This window comes from Hippichthys cyanospilos, chromosome 14, assembly GCF_059441005.1.
Source record: "Hippichthys cyanospilos isolate Australia breed blue-spotted pipefish chromosome 14, RoL_Hcya_1.0, whole genome shotgun sequence".
NCBI lineage: Eukaryota > Metazoa > Chordata > Actinopteri > Syngnathiformes > Syngnathidae > Hippichthys > Hippichthys cyanospilos.
This window is the reverse complement of record NC_142382.1, coordinates 8,180,764-8,202,954: the sequence shown is the minus strand read 5'-3', so window position 1 is coordinate 8,202,954 and position 22,191 is coordinate 8,180,764. Positions and strand designations below refer to the sequence as shown.

General features: G+C 42.4%; 1 protein-coding gene across 2 annotated transcripts in view; it reads right to left on the bottom strand.

The window, feature by feature from the left end:
• slc8a3 (solute carrier family 8 member 3) overlaps positions 1–22,191 on the bottom strand; it is a 50,403-nt gene that overhangs the window by 22,898 nt on the left and 5,314 nt on the right. Inside the window, exons 2-4 of one of the 2 annotated variants that reach the window (XM_088433751.1) lie at positions 22,024–22,132; positions 20,982–21,066; positions 19,222–20,857 (exon numbers count right to left, since the gene is read on the bottom strand). In XM_088433751.1, the coding sequence (XP_088289877.1) occupies positions 19,222–20,798 (1,577 nt within the window). In that variant the 5' untranslated portion in view covers positions 20,799–20,857; positions 20,982–21,066; positions 22,024–22,132. Of the gene's footprint in view, positions 1–19,221; positions 21,067–22,023; positions 22,133–22,191 lie in introns of both variants that reach the window. The other variant, XM_088433750.1, reaches the window with a different exon arrangement.

The window sequence follows — 22,191 nt, the reverse complement described above, 5'->3', positions numbered from 1 at the left end:
GTTTGATTTGGCTTGAAAAAATGGCGGCCTGGCAGTGACGGAAGGGCGCCTAGGGCGCTGATGAATAATGAATGACATTCCTGCAAACATTTTCGCCTCTCTTGGTGAGATTCTTTATATTGACAAGCAGCCTATGTCTCAAGAATTTATCGAAATACTCGGAAGCGGGTATCCCCGAAAGATGCTACATATTGACGCTATTTTGCATCCGCTTATTAATGTCGGCCTAGCAAGTGTTATCATCGTTTTGAGGATTCGCCACTGTAATGGGAAGACGAGAGCCCGTTCATCACCGTGTACCTTGTTTTGTGTATATGACTTTAATCTGGAAAATATCGCCCTGTATATTATTTATACAAGTGCTGATCATACTGAAGGACTAATGTAATTTCCCATGTACGCTCATGCAGGCGGTCCAGGCATGTATTCCCAGCTGTCTCTCTCCTTGACAGCAGGTCGAGGATGAGGGAGTATGACGATTGGACCGAGCGCGCTCTCAACTAGATCATGCCCCCCCCCCCCGTTCCTCGGCTTCATCGTCTGAAAAAGATTAACCATTGTCTGTGCCAATAATGGTGGGATAAACGGCCCTCGGTCTCGCAGGGGTGGGGGGGGCGGGGATGCTAATTCCATCCCGGGGAGCGTGTAGCTCCATCCGTCATCTGTAATTTTCATCAACATTAGCAAGCGGCGCGGCAGACGACATAATTGGGACTGACGTTCAAATGACTGTCCGTCCGTCAGGAGAGTCTGTTCATAAATCTGGTGATAAAAGTGACGTCGGCCCCGTGTGAGTCACGCCGCCTGCTGCCAAAGGAGCGGACAACCGCACTCCGGGTCTCGTCCCGTTGACCCGGGACGTCCATCATCGTCATAAAGCCGGAGGCGACGTTCTTTGGCCATTAACTTCCTGTTCCGCACGCCGCTCTTCAAGGTTTTCTGAGAGCGCGCTCCGTACAAAGTCTGACACCAAAGAGAATCAACACAAGAAGCTTCCTCAGGGCACCAATGAGGGCCGTCGCCTCGCATCACCGAGAAAGTGACCGAGGAGCTGTCCAAGCCACGGCTGCGTGGGTCATTCCGCAATTGGGGGACATTTTCTGGTTGTCGGGCCTGATGATAGTGATATCAAACATAACAAAGTAAGTTTGAAATAGTTTTATCACTGGCATATTTTAAAAAATAATATTTATGCTCTGGAAAAAAATATGAGAGGAAAAGACAAAAGTGAATTGTATGACGTAAGCAAGTTAATGAATTGATTAATAGGAGGGGGCCACTTGTTGGAAAGGCAAATTTTTCAGGGGAGCGAGAAGAGGAACAAAAACCAAGAAACAATGTCGAAGACAGAGAAGCAGTATCGGTTCATTTTTTACGCTATCTTCTATAAACTTCACAGTTGTAAAGCATGAAACACCGAATAAAACTGAATATTATGCTGAAAAAGTTTGTGTTGTGATTTTTCAAAATAGAGGTTCACTGAGCTATGAAAAAATTGTTGAAAAAAACCTAAATGAGATTCGACTTCAAGTTTTCGGCACACTGTTTTGTTACGTACAATGAACACAAAAACGGAAATAAAAAAAGTCACAGAAAAGGATGAAAAATCAAGTAATGTCGAAGACGGAGAAGCAGTGTCGGTTTGTTTTTTTACGCTATCTTCTAAAATGTTTAGAGTTGTGAAGCATGAAACACAGAATAAAACGGAATATTACGATGAAAAAGTTTGTTTTGCATTTCTCTCAATATAGAGGTTCATTGAGTTATGAAAAATTTGTAGGAAAACACGTAATGAGATTTCGGGTTCAAGTTCACATTGTTTTCTTATGTACAATGACCAAAAACAAGAAAAAAGACAATTTGTCACAAATTGGTTCCGTTCTATTGGCCCAAACGCAATTGTGAGGACCGTGGTAGCTCCAAACTAAGTCCTGTTTTATTTTTCATATTTTGTCAATGTCTTTACCTATAAAGGAGAGTGTCAACACAATCCAGTTATTCATACCAGGAGAAAAAAAGCTTTTTGTTTTGTTTTACCACACAGCTAAGTTTTTTAAAGGGTATTGAGGCAAGTGGTCACGTCCCTGTCTAGATGCGCTGATATTACGAAACACTGCAACGATATTCTTTAGCATTAAGCAAGCAGGAATAAAAAGCTTGAATCTTCTGATCCAAATGATAATTAAAAAATCCAAATGGAAAAATGAGATGAATTAATGAATGATAAACTGTGATTACGTGGGGGGTTCACTGCATTCGATAACAACGTTGAGCGGCGTGCCACATGCTGCTTCACCAGAGGTTATTATCCGTTGTACATGTTTTTAATCACGGAAGGAAATGGACGAGCACGCTAACACCACGCGGAAATGGCCTCCAAGCCGGAGCGGGACCGGAACGTAGAGCTAAAGCTTCATGTTTTATGCATGCCCTCTTGTTCTCTCATGCACGGATTGACTGAAGCCGGCCAGCCGAGCGGAGGGAGAGACAGAGAGACGAAGAGAGAAAACGCGCTCGCTAAAAGCTAAGCTGGTGTGCAAAGCACGGGCTACCTACCCCAGTGCGACACGGTCAGCCGGCCATGCGGAAGGAACATGCCCGGCGCACGGCGGAGGAAGTGAGGGGTGACAAAGTGGTAAAAGAGGTCTCATGCCCGGGAGGACCAAAAGGGAAGTCATCAGGCAAAGGGGACTCCTGAGTAAGAGAACCTTCCCGCGTCCTTATTCATATCTTTTGTCGTTCCATTATAATTAGCTTACATGCTAAGAAAAATATTGTTATTTGTTACGGTAATATTTCCGTCCTTTCAAAGAGCCTGACGTAAAAAAGTAACAACCAGTGAAGAGGGGCATCGTACAGTGTCATAACATAGATGCATTGATTGCACCGTCCATTACACGATCCATTGTAAAGGAGTCCCACAGGGCGCTGTACTGAGACCAATTGAATTGATTACCGCCAGATAAGAAATGGAGGCGTTTTTCCATCAAGTTGATACAAAAAGAGCGCCTCCATATCACAGCAATTGTGGAAAAATGAGGGCGGCACAGCGGGACGCCGTAACGAGGTGCAGTCTTCCCTCTTTTTGCATGCTTTTCTATCTCATTTCTCCCTACCCCATCTCTTTTCCCTTTCTGCCAATGTCCTTATTTTCAGCAACCACTGCTGCGTTTACGAGCAAATGTAGGATGCTGACCTGATTTACAGCCGCCAAGCTGTCATCAAGGCTTCCGACCTCTTAGATGTTGCTCATTTTGCGGGTGCTCATGGTTATGTTCTGGGTCAATTTTGACCTGTGCCAAGAATATCTTCTGTGATGGTATCACAAACAATTCCTGGGACTCGATCAAGCTCCCATTTGAAGATGATTCTCATCATATAATATTGAAAACATTACTGGCATGTACAAGTTCACAGTTTCGCAACATTACATTAAAATATTCATTGATCCATTTTCTATAGTCGCTTATCCTCACTTGGGTCGCAGGCTTGCTGGTGCCTATCCCAGCCGATTTTGGAGAGACAAGAGATGAACGACCATTCACGCACCCAATTTAATATGCCTAGTACACCTGCCATGTATGTTTTTGGAGAGTTGGAAGGAAGCTGGAGTAACCGGAGAACAGACGCGGGCTCGAGGAGAAGATATAAACTCCACACAGGACGAGGTGGATTTGAACTTGGATACATCAAAATACAATTTTTTTTAATTCAGCAAAACTTTCTAGACTTTAGCATTAAGCTAGCTAACTGCTGTTTTTATTGCTCTCATATGACAAAATGGAAGAAATTTGAAACCAAACAGTAAATAATGTTTAAAAGCCTGGAGCCCTGGTGGAGTCCAACAGGGTGCATGCAGAGGTGGAGGACAGGAGCCAACGAGGGGGGCGGAACCTGCCATTCTAGCTAGGATGGCTCATAACTTGTGCATATGGGGGCCACCGACTTGCAGAGTAAAGAGGAGTGCAGTGCTTTGACTTGCACAGGAGCCTGTTTAGCCAGCAAACTAGATGGGCGTAAATGTATTAACAGACCGTATTATTTCTTGGACACAAAAAAAGCCTCCTGTGCCAAGATTTTCTTTCGTTCTCATTACTTCTTGTTTTTGTTTTTTCCACAGTCAGTTGAGCCTGCAATAAGATAACAACAACAAAAGTGCTTGTGTTTCAGCAGTATTTACTGACATGAATTATTTCTAGTTTAAAGAAAAAAAAAAACGCTCAAGTCACTTCAGTTTAAATGATTCTTCTCCAAACAAGATTCTTCTTGTATCTGCTGCTGTTTTGACATGTACGGCAGTCTTTTCAGGCAGCAAACTAGAAGTGAGTGAATTAATTACAAAACCTAGTTGACTACACTAAAAAAAAAACTGAAAAAGATAGTGTAATGTATGCTAATTGCTAGCTAATGTCAACAAAGCGTGCAACTTGAGAAACGGGCGTCCGGTGTTTGCATTGGCGGAAAAATTGTTGACGCTCTAATTATACGTGCAATCTCGCAGCTAGCGTAGCTTCATTTTTGCCCTACCGACCGTCGGCCCCATTATGCATAAGTCCGAGAAGCAGCGGTGGCTATTTATATCTGCTCGCTCATTAGCTCCTCTTATGTAATTGCTCATTAGCATTAGTGTTAGCGGAGCATATCTCCAACACCGCCATTAAATGTAATCGATGAGCTAAAGACCTCCCTCTGCCTCTGTGCGTGTGTGAGAGAGAGAAAGAGAGAGAGAGCTCAGTGCTCTATGTTTACTCAACTGCAGAGAGTGACTATTATGGTAGGGTGTTTATTAGGATGGAGGCCTTTACTTGTATGGATTTAATATTAGCCATCCATCCATTCATTCTTTGTGGTGCTTATTCTCACTTGGGAAGAGCTGGTGCTGTGGCCCATTCCAATTGACTTTAGAGTTAGAGTTGAGGTATTCCCTAAATCAATGGTTCTCAAACTTTTTGGAGTCTGGGACCTCTTTTAGAAAGCAGATTTTCCAAAGAACCCCATGGCAAAAGTTTCCAGAAACAAAACAAAACCAAAAAAAATCATTTAAGCCAAACATAAGAGCCCTTTTCATTCACCATCATATTCAATTTGAGAAAAAGTATATTTGTTACTTTTCAGCTAAAGTTTAGAATATAAAAATTGAAAATTGCACGCCTCCTTATAACAAAATGGCGGAATTGATTGCTTTATTGGAGAGTCCTGCATACTTTAAAAAAATAAAATGAAATTAACACTACATATACTGTTTAAAATTTTTTATTAAGTATCTGGGATGGAATGTATGAACTCTTAAAAAACGTGAAAATACGTCACCGGCATTGAATGAGTCAATAACCCAGATTTTTTTCATGAGAAACTTTGCCCTAAACTAGTTGCATCTAAATACTTTTAGCATAAACCAATGTTTTTTTTCTGGAATATGGGAGCAAACCAAAAACCCCAAAACATTCAGCAAATACAAGTGAAGCTACAAGCTTTCAAAATTCCCATATAATGTTCTGTTTTTATGTTAGGAAATCCTAAATAAAACAGTTGTGCAACTAATGATTATTTGGATCAATTCATCAGTCACTTATTTTGTCGATTATTTGATTAATTGTTAGTTTTAACTTCTGTCCCTTCATTAAAAAACATGACTTTTTTTACAAATTGACAATGCACAAAAGCTGTACCATTTTTAAGATTATTTATTTGCTAGTTTGCTCTATAAAATCATGAAATTGGCTAAAATATTGAGAGCCTTTTAAAAAAAAAAAAAACAAGCAGACATTTGACAGTATGCACCTCAATGATAATATGTTACTTTTCATGGAGGACTAAAATATCAGAATGTTCATTGTTGATAGGGTGAAACTCTGAGGATTTTAACGATTTTAAAACAATTAATTAACCACAAATATAATCATCAGTTGATTTGCTGATGAATTATTCTACCTCTGGTCGTGTGATCTTTAAAAAATAAAAATAAAACATTCTTGCATAAGAGCTAAAGTACATATTTTCTCAAAAACGACTAAGTATTTTATGTACATAATGTATTTGTCATTGAAAACTTCAAAGGAAAAAAGTTTGAAGGAAATCTAAAATATAACATACAGTACAATTAATTCTACCGCTACATTCGGTTGCAAATAAATCACTGTGAGATCAATTCTGAGGAAATGTGTGCTCCTCAAAAGATGAAGGACAAGGGTTGCTTTCTGGTAAGCCGCCCAGTTGTTTTCTGTTCTCCGGGATGAAGGGCGTCAGCAGTAAAAGTGATGACCAAATAAGGATGGTAAGCATGAGCTTTATGTTTTCGCACTGAACTATAGATGAACCTGACTAAATATGAAATCATCTTACACACGTGCAGTGTGAAGATGCGCTGACAGTGCTCTGTCCGACGGAAATCAGAAACGTCTCACTAGATCTGGGCTAAACTAATCTGGTCTAAGAAAATGGAGTTCCATCCATTTTCTTCCACGTAAACCACAGTTGGTTCATGGAGACAGTAATCTAAGTAGAGACAAGACATAGACCTCCCTGTCCCCCAGCCACTTCGTCCAGCTCTCCAGGACGACCCCGAGACACTTTCAGGTCAGCGTGTCAAGGGTCTCCCCCTGTGGCAGATCATACCCGGAACACCAGTCCGCGGGAATTCTAAACAGATGCCCGAGCCACCTCATATGGTTCCTCAGCAGTTCTACCAACATCACCTGTCAATTTTCTAAAAATCAAAGACAGTTTAAAATTCCCGAACATAACTAACACTTTTTTTAATGTCTACTTTAAAGACAACAGTGCATCAAGCCCAGGATCAAATGCTGCGAGGCTCTTCTGAACAACCATGCCGCCCTCTATAAATAAATAAACCAAGAGGCAGGAAAGCAGCGGGCAGTGATGAGATTCCTGCTCCTTCCCTCCAGGAAGTCATGCCGCTTCTCCTTTCTGTCTGAGGGAGGCTGCGTTGCCATGGCAATCACACAGTAAGTGTGTGTAAATGTGTGTGTGTGTGTGTGTGTGTGGGGGGGGGGGGGGGGGGGGGTCTGAGAGGGGTTGGGGGGTACGCACTGGCACAGCATTCCCGGCTCGTACTGCAGGCTTTATTTTTAGCACGTGGCAGTTACATAATCAGGGTGACACCGAGGGGGAATCAAAAGGGAAAACATCCTCTGTGCTTCTCCATTCTAGCATCCTTTTTCATCTCTTTCTTGCTTTCATCCCTCCGTCTGGTCATTACTGACGAGGTCGGGAAGCCGTTTGAGTGGCAAATTGGACAAAGGAATGAGATGAATGCCAATCACAAGACATGGAGATGGAAGGGCTCAGAGAATCTATGGCAAGTTGTGTTTGATGTTGAAGAAACAATTTATGCACTAGGCACGAAACTGTCTTTGATGTTTATGAAAACACATGCTAGGTAGGTCAAAAACTTCAATTCACAAACACGCATGTGTATCTGAGGTTCATCAGGAGGTCAATAAAGTTTTGATATTAATAAAAACAATAAGTCGAAAGGCTTAAAACTCTGAATCAAATTTGACCATTGTAAACCGAATAAAGTCAAGTTATTTTTAAAGCTCAGAATCACTGCCGTCTCAAAGGGCTTCACAGGTGAAAAATAAGCCCTACAGAACATCATAAATGCACAACAGCATCCCCTCAACAAAGCTCCCACAAGGGGAAGACAAAACTAAAAAAAAAAACCCACCTGGGGAAAATAAGAAACATTCAGAGGGCACCGCAGGTGGGAGGAGCCCCCTTCCAGGCTTAACACATTGCACTGGATGCTGACTGCTAAAAATAACATGTTAGGCAGGAAGGGTCCAGTACAAGGATGACTGAACTGGTTTTGAAAGTTTACAAAAATATTTTTGCTAGATTTTTTCAAAGACTAAATTGTCTTTAAACCTTGTGATATTTTTGGGTCATTTTCTCACACATCATTCTCTCAGTATTTTAGCCAAGGGATGGCACACTCCTGGGAGTGTGATAACTAAGTGGTTGTGCTATGTTAAACGACATGTTGTCGCCAGCTGGGTGAAATTTCAGCTCCCTGGTGTCTTGTTTCCCTTTGATGTGAAATGCCTTTGATGGAATGATTAAAGGAGTGGACAAGGGTTAAAGGCTCAAGCAGCTCACATGACGCTACAGGCCAACCACCAAAGCTGTGGCTTTGTATGCCATTCATCCTGTCATCTACAAAGAGAAATTTTGGGATGTCGGTGAAACTCAATAGCCTCCACTATAGAAGCGCAGAAACTGCTGAGTCTGCGCAGCCTTGGCAAGGCTCCACTTTTTTTATGTTTTTCAACAAAATAGCTCTTTTCACTCTCAACTGAGACACAAAAAAGAAAAAAATGTTTTTTTTTTAACAATCGTCAAGTTTACTATAGCTAGGTAGCTAAGTTATACACTGTTTTCCAAGAGGGAGGCATTGACTAAAATTTAAAGATTTGATGCTAACTTTTCACACCTGTACAACAACAGAGAATGTTCAAACGTTACTAAAACTGGAATAATTGCCGTTACTTTCGAAGAGGTGCAAAACACGGCTGTCAAATGGTGTGAACTACACTCGAGGCGAGGCTTTCACGTGTTTGCTGCATTCATCAGTCACCGATAGACATGCCCTGCTCCTCCTTTTTCTTCTCTTTTATTGACATTCTGATGAAGTGTCGGGGCCAAGGAGTTCCATTAAAAGGGCTGCAACCACAAGTTATAGCGTGCGCTGCCTCCCTCTCGCACGCACACACGCAGACACACAAAGTGAAGAAGGTTAAGCTTGAAACAAGATCAGATTAAAAGAGCCTCCTCCACCCGCCCCCCCACAATGGCTGGCACTGTCTTGCAGATGACGGTGAAGCTTCACTTTCACTTTCATTTTCTGTAGGCAACAGTTTTGTAATTGACGTTGAAAGCCAATTATGCAATTAGTACAAAGTTCCTGTGTTTTGTAATGGAAGGGTGCAAAAGAAGAGCCAAAGGACAGACAGGCTTTCTGGGATGAGTTTGGCCAATTTTATGTCGAGTAGAAAGACCTTCTGTTACAACAAATGTATTCATACCGATGTTTCAAGCGATGCTTCGCATGGAAATATTTGAAGTCCGTTTAGTTTCTTCTGTTTTCAATACTCTTCCATATCTTAGACACTTATGTGACCTGACGCAAAAGACCATTATACAAATGACCAAAAACGCATCCCTGGTAACAATCTTTTTGAATGGCGTTCCTCAGGGAAACGTAGAAGGCCCATATATTTTCTGAAATTGAAACCCAATTTTTCTCTCTTTTTACAGCATGTCCCAAGACATGTGTTTCACAATAATGTACTTCCTGTGATGGAAAATAAGTATTCAGCCACTATTAGTACAACATTTTGTTGCTCACTGACCACCTAGTTTTGTTTGAAAAATTACCCTCTCACTTAACATATATGAGAATTCTGTGTAGCTAGAATGAGCCAACCCTGACAGATGAGTGAGTTCAACGACACAGACGTATATCAATTTTTATGTGACTTCCTTCTTGTAGTTCCTCCCTTCTTTTTCCCTCCCTCCCTCTTCTTTTTCACTTGTCGCTGCACACTCTCTTACAGACGACTCTATTAGGACTTATGTCTTTGAAGTTTCAGATTAACCCTAGGGTGTCCAGGGATTTTTCACTAGCCTGGCCTTATTATCACCCAACTTGGGCTCACTTTTGAGAAGGTCATAACGTTGTCAAATATACATATATATTTCAACAGAATGTTCATTTGCATCATCCCAACCCATACCTATGCACATACCCCCTTTATGTACAAATATTGTAAAAATTGCAAAAGTAACTACGCTGTATATTTATATATTTATGAAATTGAAATACAAATGTTTATTATGTCATAATTACAGTATTATGACTTTTGAAGACTTTTGCATGATAGGGGTTCAGGCTAAGCCAATCATGATGAAAGTCATTGAAAGGTTTGCAAATGTCATAGCGCCACCCAATGGTTTTGGATGGTTTTGTCAAAAAATTCTAATGCGCCCCGTTCGCAAGTTGACGTCAAAAGGGTTAATGCAAATGTATGATAAAAGATCGGGTTTTCAATATGTCAAAAACTGACAATATTTCCAACTTTGAAAGGCGGTAAATAAACCCGACATGGGCTAAATTTGGACCACTCGACCTCCCGTTTGCAAGCATTTAGAAGAGGCAGCAGCGTCGCATATTGAAAATCATCATGTTTTGACAATCTATACAATATTTTAGCGTCCTAGTGTTTTTTGTATGCTTTTCATTTGATGTCACACATTAAAAACATAAAAAAGACAAAGTTGGATTGCAATTTCCCCCAGGGGTTAAAGACTATTTTATCGCCACTATTCTATTGCCAAAACCCTAAAATAAAATCCATAACATATCCTAAACTCTTCGAAATTGAAAAGTGATTAATAATCTACTGATGGAGTGAAGACAGACATTCCAATGTTTTTGTTCTCTTATGAATTGTTTTACTCGAGTAAGGTATTTCCTTGCATGAGACTTAAACTGGCAGTCACGGAAAAAAGAGAAACATTTTGTGGCGACACACAGAAAGGCATCAGACACAAATCCTATTCATTTTGTCTGTCTTGGTCCCATTTTGACATGATGGTGTGTGTTTTTCCACACTCCACACATTAAAGTCGTCCAAACTCAAGAAAAAAATGAGCCATCTGTTTGAGTGACATATCAAGGACACATAAAAGACGCATCCGATCTCATTTGTCGATCATCTCAATCATGTTTTTTAAATTGTTGAGAGCTAAGTTTTAAGATGAGAATGATTTATAGCTGTAACGATTGCAAAACCAAGAAAGCAAGTGATCCGTCTTGTGGAAAGACTCATCAAACGGATGGATGAAAAGACCGGGCAAGAAAAACAACAGGAAATAAAACTTGTGCGCTAATGACGCGAACGCTAACGATGCGCGAGCTAACGAGGAGAGTACGCAAGTTTCACGGAGGCATCAAAGCTGTTGCGCGTCATCAAAAAGTCTTGGATGATCACTAACGAGGAGAACGAGAAGAGCACTTTCAAAGAAGTTGTCGCCCACACGCCTCGCTACCTTCCTTGTTCGAGGCGACCTCAGGTTGCTCTTCCTCCATTTTTTGTGTCCGGGCTTGTCATTATTCTCCATCTTCTTTTTCTTTCTGGAAACAGCTCTCCCTGCTGCATAACCTCCTGTTCCTACCACAATGTTCTTCATTACTCTTCCCCTATTATACTTCAAGAATGATTCGACTGCATATGATTCTTCACACATCTTTTCTCATGTTCTGATACTTTAGTTAAAACGATGCTAAAAAAAAAAAACGACTTTGCTATTTGATTATATTTTTTTTACTTTTAATATACTTCAACAGTTCTCGTAATCATGCGACTTTATTCTCATTTGTGCTTCAAATTCCCAAGCGTGTTCGAAAGCGTTTCCATTTCGCGGTTAGTCGAGCAGCTGAGGGAAGTCCATGAAAAGTTTAGATGTGGTGTCTAATCCCCAAAAAAAACAAAAGTAGGCCACCATCTTGAGCCAGTGCCTTGGGCTTGGATAAAACATATGAAAGAAAAAGAGAAGTGTGGAAAATGGTCTTCACATTTGCTTGGAAGGGATAATTCCCACAGAGTGCTGGAAGGTGGCAATGGAGCAGGAGAAGCCAAGAACATTGCTTCCTGACAGGATTACATAAAAGGAAGAAAAATGTAGGAGACGACGGAGCTGATGGAGCTGATGGAGGGGAACATGAGGTAGAGTGTTGTAAAGAGGAAGAGGGGTCCCGCGGGGCCCCGGCAGAGCTGCGATCCAGCAGTGTAACCTCTTCATCTTCCGCCAGGGAGTGCGATGTGACAGGCAGGGCCGCGTCTTTGGCCCAGAGGGTTCTGCGTGGGCATGTTTGTTTGCCAAACTGACTCCCCTCCCCCATGTCCACCCTCGTCCAACCCTGATCACTGACCACCTCCATGACCAAGCCTTTGGCCTCGCCTCTGAAAACTGGTAGCATATACACAAAATTCACACAAAAGCATCCGCGTCGTCGTTTATGCGCAAACAAAACCCAAGACTCCAAATGGGACCTGACAAGCATAAAACACAAAGGAAATTTAAGAAACGGAATCGCATAGAACGCAAGTCTCCTCAGAAATAGAGTGATATCCAAGTAGCCCTACGGATCTAGGGTTAGGGTACATGAAATCCAAACAGAACCAATGTGACAAAGATAACTGAAAGAATTAAGAGAATTATACAATGATGATGGGGAACACCAAGTGTTCCTGATAAATGAGTATACTTCAGATGAACTACAGAACTGAAATAAAAGAGCCAAGAGAATCCTGAGAATGTCAGAAACCCAAGATGCAGGGCCTCTGGAATGACCTACAGAACAGAACCAAGGCTATATCGGTATCAAGACAGTCTAAAAAAAAAATCTAAATAGTGCCTTGCAACAAAGGAAATTCATGTTCTCTGTGCAACACAAGTGTCCGTGGCCAGGATTTACGTGGCCCGAGGGACCCGGATAACCTACAGAACTGAGGAGACACAAGAACTGAGACAATTCAGAAAAAGCTACATGGGTACTAGGACAATTTAGAGGGGGCAAAAAAATCAAGCATGCCAGGGAACAAGGAAAATCCATGAGTCCTGTTCAACACAAATGTCCCTGGCCAAAACTCAGGTGGACCCAGATAGCCCAAGGGACCTGTAAAACCTACAGAACTAAGGTGGCACTGTGAGAATCCACATAGTTTCACAAACCCAGGATTCAAAACCCAGTTGACAAAATCATTCAGAACCAGGAAACAAGGGAAACCAGGTTTCTCGTGGAATCCAAGTATCCTTAGTTAGGCAACCCATGGCACAGAGCTATTTGAGTGAATCTAGAGAAGATGTAAGACACAGGAGTCCCAGAGTACAAAGGAAATCCAAATTCACTCTTGACGATCTCCAGGGGACTCACAGAACTCAGGTTCCATGGGAAACAGAGAATTTGGGAACATGTGAAACTAAAGTGTCATATAGAATCCAGGTACAAATGAAATAGGGGAAACCCGGAGAAGTATGGGGAAAACTGTGACCTTTAGTCTAACCTCAAACCAATCTCTATTGACCCTAAACCTCAACACTGAGTCTAGTGCAGAACTTTGCACTTTGCTCTCAGTTTGCTGTAAATATGCAGACATGCAGTTGAGATAAATATCAACACAACCTCGTGTTTCTTCTTCTCCCGATTTCCCTGCCAGTATTCCAATATGCTGCGAGCACATGGCTCCACTTCCACTTTTGTCCCGAAGGCATCGGGCGGGAATCGGGCGGGAGTCGGGCGAGCCGCCGCCTCAGGGGCCTCCGACGAGGGTTTTCCTCGGGGAAGACATGTCCAGACTGGCCGGCGGTTATGGGTGACGCTTTCGCCTGAGTGATTCCAACGATCCCTTGGAGGATCCAGAAGAACGTGTTTTTGTGCGCCGGAATACAATGAATTGTTTATGCCTTAGCTGCTTCCCTTGTCTGCAGATTTGCAGACAAGGCATCAGAATTGTTTTTTTTTTTTATTGAGGCCACAGTATTCTGTACTATTTTTGACTTTTAATTGCCATTTGAAGTTGTAAAGCAGTAACCATCCAGGGATAACTGGCCTTCGATGATGTCTGGTTGGTCAGAAGGAAACTTCGAAAAGCACAAAAGGTCTGTAGCGATCTGAACACATTAATATTTTTAATAACCAGCATCTCTGGTGAGTATTATATAATTTATTTAACTGTTTAATGTTTTTGTCAGTTTATTACATAAATATTGATTCTTAACTGCGCTAGATGATGTATGTGGTAAAGTTGTGTACTGGTATATTGCGTTTTTTGTAAAGTATTGATGGATTCTGTAATTGCAATGTGATAGAAGTGGCATTAAGAAGTGGATTAAATCGGATAATTCCCCACCGGAGGCTCAGGTACCAAAATGCTAATTTGTGCCCATAAATGATCAATTTATGAGCATCTCTATATTGTGGCCACAAAAAAAAAAAAAAAAAAACATTCCCATAGCATTTGCGGGGCTGATACCAGGACTTGACAATTTTTAGGAGCCCGAATAACTGATCCCCGGTCAGATTTACACAGCACTCGATGAGGCAGGGAAGAAGCCGGTGACACAGTCGGTGCTGGATTGTGTTATAAATAAGCCTTAACTTAATTGCATTCCCCTGACGGAGAACGCCGAATGCAGGGCCAGCATATTTATTGCCACTCAACCTGTGCGAGTGTGTGTCTGTGTTTGAGGGTATGTGAGTATGCGTACAAGTAAACATGAGCGAGTGCGTGCTGGTGTCCGTGTAGCATTTAGTAGCTCCAATATGTTGGATCAGATAAGAAAACGCCTCCTAAATTGCCTCCTATGTGTTTTTATCACACAATCTGCGTCATTTCAAAACACTCATTGACACCCGGCTTGTGTACCACTACACTGATACCGAGTACAAGAACGTGCGATTCCGAACGCCTTACAGTGCTCATAACTTTATTGATGTCCTCGGGGCATAGTCGCGTCTACGTTGAGGGTTTGAGTTTACTTGAACAACTCTGCTACTCAATGTCTCGGTTGCAGTAATCCAAGCAGACAAACAAGTGGTGAATAAATGAGCGAGTGCTGGAGGGCAGTAAGGGGAACCTGCCGCGGCTATTCCAGGACGCCTCGGAAAGTTCTAGCGAAAAATCCCGGCAGTCAGCAGTTTTGCGGACAGGTGTCACGTCAGTCAGGATAGCGTCGCGCATTCCGAGCGCGTCGCAGAAGGAAGGAGGCGGGACGAGCGTGCAAAAGTTACAGATGAATACGGGGACACAGTCGTTGGCTCGGGGGGGGGGGGGGGGGGGGGGGGGGGGGGGGGGTATTTTGGAAATCGATACCATTAAAAAAATACATTTGGAGATTGGATTATACTTCAGTCTCCTACACGCTCAAGAACAGTTGGGTTAATAATAACCAAATTATGGGTCAAGAAAGGACCGATGCAATATCTGTGTCAATTTAACCCAACCTTCTGGGTTGTTGTTACATCAAACAAACCCAAAAATGTAACGTTTTGTACCTTTTGAACCCTACAAGTTGGGTCGTTTTGTATGAAACTTTGTGTTTCTCCACATAGTTGCAAATTTACCATTTAACATTTGTCCAGCTTGCTCATCAGTCAACAGCAGATTTTACTCAGGGATTGCTTTAAGCCTTTTAGGGCTGCAACTAAATGATTATTTTAACCCTTTGGGGGAATTTTGACCCAACTCGGGCCTTCTGATGTTTTTGATTAAAAAAAAAAAAGCAGACAAAAAAGCACTAGGTGGCTAAAATATGGCATAGATTGTCAAAACATGACGACTTTCAATATGCCGCACTGCCGTCCTTTCTAAATGCTTGCAAACGGGAGCTTGAGAGGTAGACCCTATAGGTGTCAAATTTAGCCCATGTTGGGCTCATTTACTGCCATTCAAAATGAGAAATGTTATCAATTTAGGACATATTGAAAACCTGATGTTTTATCACGCATTTCCCTCAATTTTTGCATTAATCCTTTCAACAGCAACTCGTGAACTGGGCGCAATAGAGGTTTTTTGTGTTGACACCCCAATACAACCGGGTGGCGCTAGCAGCCAACTTATGACATTCGTAAGCCTTTCGACGACTTTGATGATTGGCTTATCCTGGACCCCCTAAAGTGCAAGCATCAAAATACTACTCTAATCTATGACAAAAACATTCCTATTTAAATTTCATGAATGCATAAAAATCTACCCAGCGTAGATACTTTTGCTGTTATCACATTTTTACAATTTTTGGACACAATGGGAGCATACCCCCCTCCAAAAAATAATAAGGCCAGGCTAGTGAGAAATCGAACACCCATGGGTTAATCATCAATCTATGTATTGATATTTTTGTTGATTTCTCAACAAATCAGATTTAGAAAAAGATTCATTTCCATCCTTGTTCTAAAAAAAACATGCTAATTTCTCAAATTTCCAGTGCAGAAAAAATAATGATAGTTATGTTGGTTCAAAACAGCTGTAGTCATAGAGGACTAAATAATTCTGACTATTTAGTACCACTTAGTAATGAGGTTTCAGGAAATTCTATCCATCTATCCACCTGTATGCGTAGCAGTATATAGAAAGTAGCATGTCTAGCTCCGCCCCCATCCATAACGAGCGCATTGTACTCCTGCGACCTATCCTCCTACCGAAGGCTGCTTGCGAATTTGTCATTTTGGGAACCTTTCCGAGTTTTTGGCCCGCTTGTGCGCTATTCATCATTTGACCGCCCGTCACATTGTACACACCGGTCCCAACACAATGGACGGATCGATACACAACGACAACTTTCTGGCCGTAATACAAGAGCTCTTTCTTCCCGCGTGGCCCCGCCGGGAAGTCTCTCTCGTGCGTAAGTTAAGACAACCCGCCCCCTCCCGAGAGGACGGCGTGCCCCAAGGAGCCCCGCTGATCACCCTGACGTTCGTCCCTCCTCCTCCCCCAGAGTTGTGACACCAGCAGAAGGTCTCGCTGAGCGGAAGATGTCAGACGTACGGATGTCAATTTGATTCACAGCCTGAGCGCCCTTGTGCGCAAGGAGGAGAAAGGGGGGGGGGGGGGGGGGGGGGGGGGGGGGGAATCAATATTTCCAGAGTTGCAATTCTGTAGACTTTACACGCGCAGGAACAAAAATAAAAGCATCGGAGTCAGGACACGGTTTAGGTTATAATTAATAAGCCTGCTATGGTGCATTTGTCTTTCAGGAAAGACCACATACGACATATTATGGTTTAATTTATGAATGCGTTTTACAGGAAATGAGTCTGCCCTCTCCTCAGTCCTTGTTGGTGCTTTTTCCGTTTCACTCAGAAAACATTTCACGTCACATCACCAATACATTTTAACGTTTGGTAGTATGTGGTACATAAATGCATTTGGACATTTTTCCTAATATTTTATCATTTCATCCAATATTTTTGTCTGATACAGTATTGTTTTTTAAACATTTATTTAGCATTTTTGCTACTATTTTTCTTAGTACAGGTATTATTTTGGAACTGATGCTACTACAATATTTACTACAATAATTGAGCTACTCATATCATATTTTTGGTATAATTTTCACGTTTTTACGCATGTGTGGTTCATTTAATATTATTATCCAATATTTACTATCATTTAAATATTTTCATATTTGTCTTGCATTTTTGTAATGTTTTGTAATAATAATGTATTTTATATTTTTAAATAGAAATCTGCATTTTCTGTTCCAAAATAATTGTGCATAAAACTAATATTTCCACTTCCATTTATCTACAAGTGTGTTTTTTAACATTAACTGTTTTTTTATAAAGTTTGTGTTTCTGTCGAAGTTGTAGTCTTACAATTAGCACTATTGTCAAATATTTTTATGACAAGGGTTTAAATATGACTTTTTTTAAATTAAAAAGTAATATGTATTTCATCATTTTTTTTTCTTTTCTTACTTATTTGTTTCTTTTCCCAAATCACACCATTATTTGGGAAGACTGTGTTAATATTTTTGCCTTAATTCTTTTTACTTTATAGTATTTATATATTTGCTTTTACTATGTATGTATGAATATATATATATATATATATATATATATATATATATATATATATATATATATATATATATATATATATATATATATATATATATATATATATATATATATATATATATATATATATATATATATATGTGTGTGTGTGTAGCGTGTCCTCAATGTTGTTACACTTTTTGTTTTCTATTAAAATGGCTGTACTGTGGTGGTAAACACTGATAACTCAATCATTTTACTCATATTAATCCTGATATGAATTTTTCCTCGCGTTTCACTCTCTAGCCTGGATACTGACACGCGTGATTGTTACACTCTGTGTGATTGCTTGGCCTCCAAAGCAAAGTGATACACACGTAAACAATCGAAGTAAAGCAAAGGGAAAATTGGAAAAAAAAATCCGCAGGGATTAGAGACGCCAGGTTAGTTTGGGACTTCCTGTTGCCACAGTTGTTGTGTGACAAATCCTCACACTGAATCCCCCTTGCGTGCAACACACACACACATACGCGCACACACAGAGAAGCACTGGGACGAGAGGAAAAAACAAGGGTATGAACGCTTGGATGAGACACTCGGATTAAAAAAAAAAAAAAAAAAGCACCACTGTTGTTCGCACTTAACAGCTATTTAATCCTTACCATCAGGACGTTAAAACCAATCAGAAGTTGGAAAAAAAGCCATTCCCAGAAAAGGCACGTTTCACAACAAATAGTAAAACAATGCATGATATAACATAATATCGAGCTTTACTTTATAGACTAAAAATTAGGTTAACCACCAAAATCCCCCCCCCCCCCACACACACACACACACACTGTGCCGCTCCACTGACAAATTGATTAAAAAAAAGAAAGTGCATGTGTATGGGCACATGCGGTGAAGACTTCATAGCTTGCCATGAACAACCCAGGCTAAACCTGGTAACTCTTTCCTGAACACAAATTCCCCTTATGTAGAAATTTGGCATCTGATTTAAGAAGTACTGTAGTACAAAAAAACAAACAAATGCAGTATGCGAGTTTTTCATTTACCAACTATTTGTCAGGCTAGGATTTTAAAAAAATCAGCCAATAATCGATGCCACTACTATAAAGGTTTATGACTTCTTACAGGCGCCACTTTTCTCTAAAATTTAGTCTAAATTTTATATATATATGTTTCTAAATGAAGCTCTCAGCTCAGGACAGTTTCTTGGCATAAAATGGCTGCAAAGAAACACTCTGAAAGAAGACTGGCATATCCTCGGGTGCTTCTACCCCAATTTTGGAAATTGAATCCCTTAAATTTAAGAGATTATTGATGTGCTTATTTATTTACTATATGCTCTTTTAGATTAAGATAGTGTGGGTCTATGTTAAGGAATTTTTGATGATGAGTTAATTTTTCTGGTGATTTTAATGCTGTAGTAGCACGTTTTTCCTTTTCAAATTACGGGCAAATTAACAGGAACATGAAGCGACCCATTGCTAAACTGTCTTGGTAATTCCTTTGCAAAATATTGTATCACTTTATTTGGATTGATTCCTTTACGTTGATGTGCATTGTTATTATTGAGGTAACACACACACACATTTACACACAGACTTATCCATAGATGAAAACAGCATTCTTACCAGGTTTCGTCGTTTTTGAACTCCAGCTCGCCGTATGTGTCCTCGAAGTCCTCGCCGCCGCCCTTGGCGAGCCCCTCCGCGGTGCGGTAAGGCACAATGACCGTGCCCCGGGCACCGGACGTCCTCAGCACCTTCACCTCCATGACACCAACACTTTCGCTGATGTGCACCATGCCGCTCTCAAAGGTGAAGATGCCGGCATGATCGTCATCCAGGATGGTGACGGTGGCCACGGCGGGGAAGCCCAGCGCTGCTTTGGGGTACGGCAGGCTGTTGGCAGACAGAAGCTCCTCCTCCGTCTCCAGCACTCGCAGGTTGCCAAGGCGCACGAAGAAGTGCTCGTCCTCCTCGAAGATGTCGTCATCGATGATGCCCACGCTGATGTCCTTGACTGCCTCGCCGGGCTTGAAGACCAACGTGCCTTCAGTGAACTCGTAGTCCGCGCCAGCGTTGGCTGAGCCGTCCTCTGTCTTGTAGTCCACGCACACGGTCTTTCCCATGTCACCGCCCCGTCGGGTGACAGTGAGGATGGCGGCGCCGCAGTTCTCCAGGCACTGGTAGGCGGCGGGCTCGAAGGCCACACGCGAGACGTACTCCTCTGGCTCATCCGCGTGAACCTCCGCCATGCTGGCGCTTCTCTTGGCCTGCTCTGCCACATGCTTCTTCAAAATGTTCCCGGCGCCCGTCATCATGCGCGTGGCTTGGATGCGGTAGAAGGCGCGGCTCTTCTGCTGGTGGGACAGAGCGTAGTAGTTGGCCATCTCCACCAGCTGGTCCAGTTCCTTCTCCGGGTGTTTCTGCTTCAGGTCCTTGAGGATTCGGATCATGTCACGGCGGGATTCGTCTACTTCCCTGCCCTCGGTCGGGCCCATCAGGTTGACGCCGCCGTCCAAAAAGTGGGAGTTGACCATCTTTCCGTCCATTTCGATGCCCTTCGAGGAACGATCCGCCTCGTTCTCGATGATGACGCCGCGGTGCTTGTCGGCGCGGTACTTCCGCCGCATGAACTTGTAGAAGAGAAGCCGGCGGTCGGCCACCCAGGCTAACAGTACGCAGATGGGGAAGAAGGCCAGCGTCAGCAGGCCCTCCCAAACCTGAACCACGTTGGGCGAAAACACAGCCAGGATCATGTAGAGCCAGATGTAGGCAAAAATGCTACAGCCGGCCGTGATGAAGAAGACCCGCAGGTGCTTGACCTTGCGCACCTCCCCCTGGGGGATGACGGAAACGCACAGGCCAATGATGACGAACATGTTGAAGGCGGCGCTGCCCACGATGGTGGACGGCCCCAGTTCGCCCGCTTTGAACTCGTGCCCGCAGACCTCGATGATGGACAGCAGGATCTCCGGAGCGGAAGAGCCCAGCGCCATGAGGGTGAGGTTGGACACCGTCTCGTTCCATATGCGGATGGTGGCCGTGGTGGTCTCGCCGTTTGGCCTCCGTATGACCACCTCCTTCTCCTGGGATGTGATAACCTCGATGGCCGCCATGAAGCGGTCCGCGATGATGGACACACCCAGGAACATGTAGATCATGGCCACAAAGTACACGATGACCCGTGCGATCTTGTCACCCATGGACGGGTCCTCGGGGTACCAGATAGGCAGGACGATGCCGGGGGTGCACTTGTAGTTCCCTGGACAGGTGGCATTATTGGGGCTAAGAAGCGAGCTTGGGGTGGTCCGCGCCTCTGCACCGAGGAAGGCGGCGGCTGCCGAGACCAGTCCTAACCAGACGCAGGTCAACCAGCCTGGACTTACAAGCCTGGAGCCCTCCATGCACCCTCCGTGGTCTCAAACGTCCTTACCGCACTGCGATCCAGCACTTGGCCTTGACTTGGAACACCTGAACGCAACACGTGAAAAGTCTTTCGTTAGCACGATCGAGCTTTACTTACATGAAGTCAAATTCAAACTCATTCAATCCCAAAGACATATTTGTACGTCTTTACAGTACAGCTATGCAGTGCCTGGTACTAATTTACAGTATATTTTTGTTCAGTATATTTTCAAATAATTTAAGGCTGGTAAAAGAGGAAGAGTGGTTAGCACGTCCGCCTCACAGTTAAGAGACCCGAGTTCAATCCCAGCTCACTTCAGCCTTTCTGTGAGGAGTTTGCATGCTCTCCCTGTTCCCGGGTTCTCTCCGGGCGCTTCGGCTTCCTCCCACATTCCAAAAACATGCATAGCAGGTGTATTGGACACTCTAAATTGTCCTTAGGTCTGATTGGGAGCGTGAATAGCTGTTGGTCAAGCAACCAGTTAAGGGTCTTCCCCACTCACTGCCCGAAGACAGCTGGGATAGGCACCAGCAGGCCTGCGACCCAAATGAGGATAAGCGGCTTTAGAAAATGAATGGATGGTAAAAAGAAAGCTGGTACTGAATTCGTCTTTTTTTTTTTTTTTTTTACATACTTTACATTAATGCAACTTGTATATGATGACATGAAGCTTGAATCACACCTAAAATCCCCCAAATTCTCAAATCGAATTTCGGTATACAGTAACGGTAACAGTCTCTAAAATACCTCATAGCAAATAAATTTACATTGAAAAGAAATCTAATTTATTGTCTGTTACTGTTGTTTTGGTATGTTTCTAATTCTTGCATTCCTACTATTTTGCTTTTTTTTACGAAAAAAAAGGACTTGTTTAGTATAGTCTGTGCATTTAAGCCCATCTATTAGTTCTATTTGAAATCTATTATTGGCGCAGTTACACGACTTTTCACAGATAGAACCATAGCACGGGAGAGAATTTCCCTCAATTTCACGAGTGCACAAATTCAGATGAGGCAACCTACTTTATAAGCAGCGTAATCACGACAAGTTGATTTCCTCCGTGGGAGGCGGTCCAGAAAAAATATTACCCCCTCCCTGTTCTCTCTCTGAAAATGCATGAGCTTTTCAAGTCTGGGAAGAAGATAGAAGAGGAAAAAAATGTAGATAAGGTTTGTTTAATAAAACGCGAG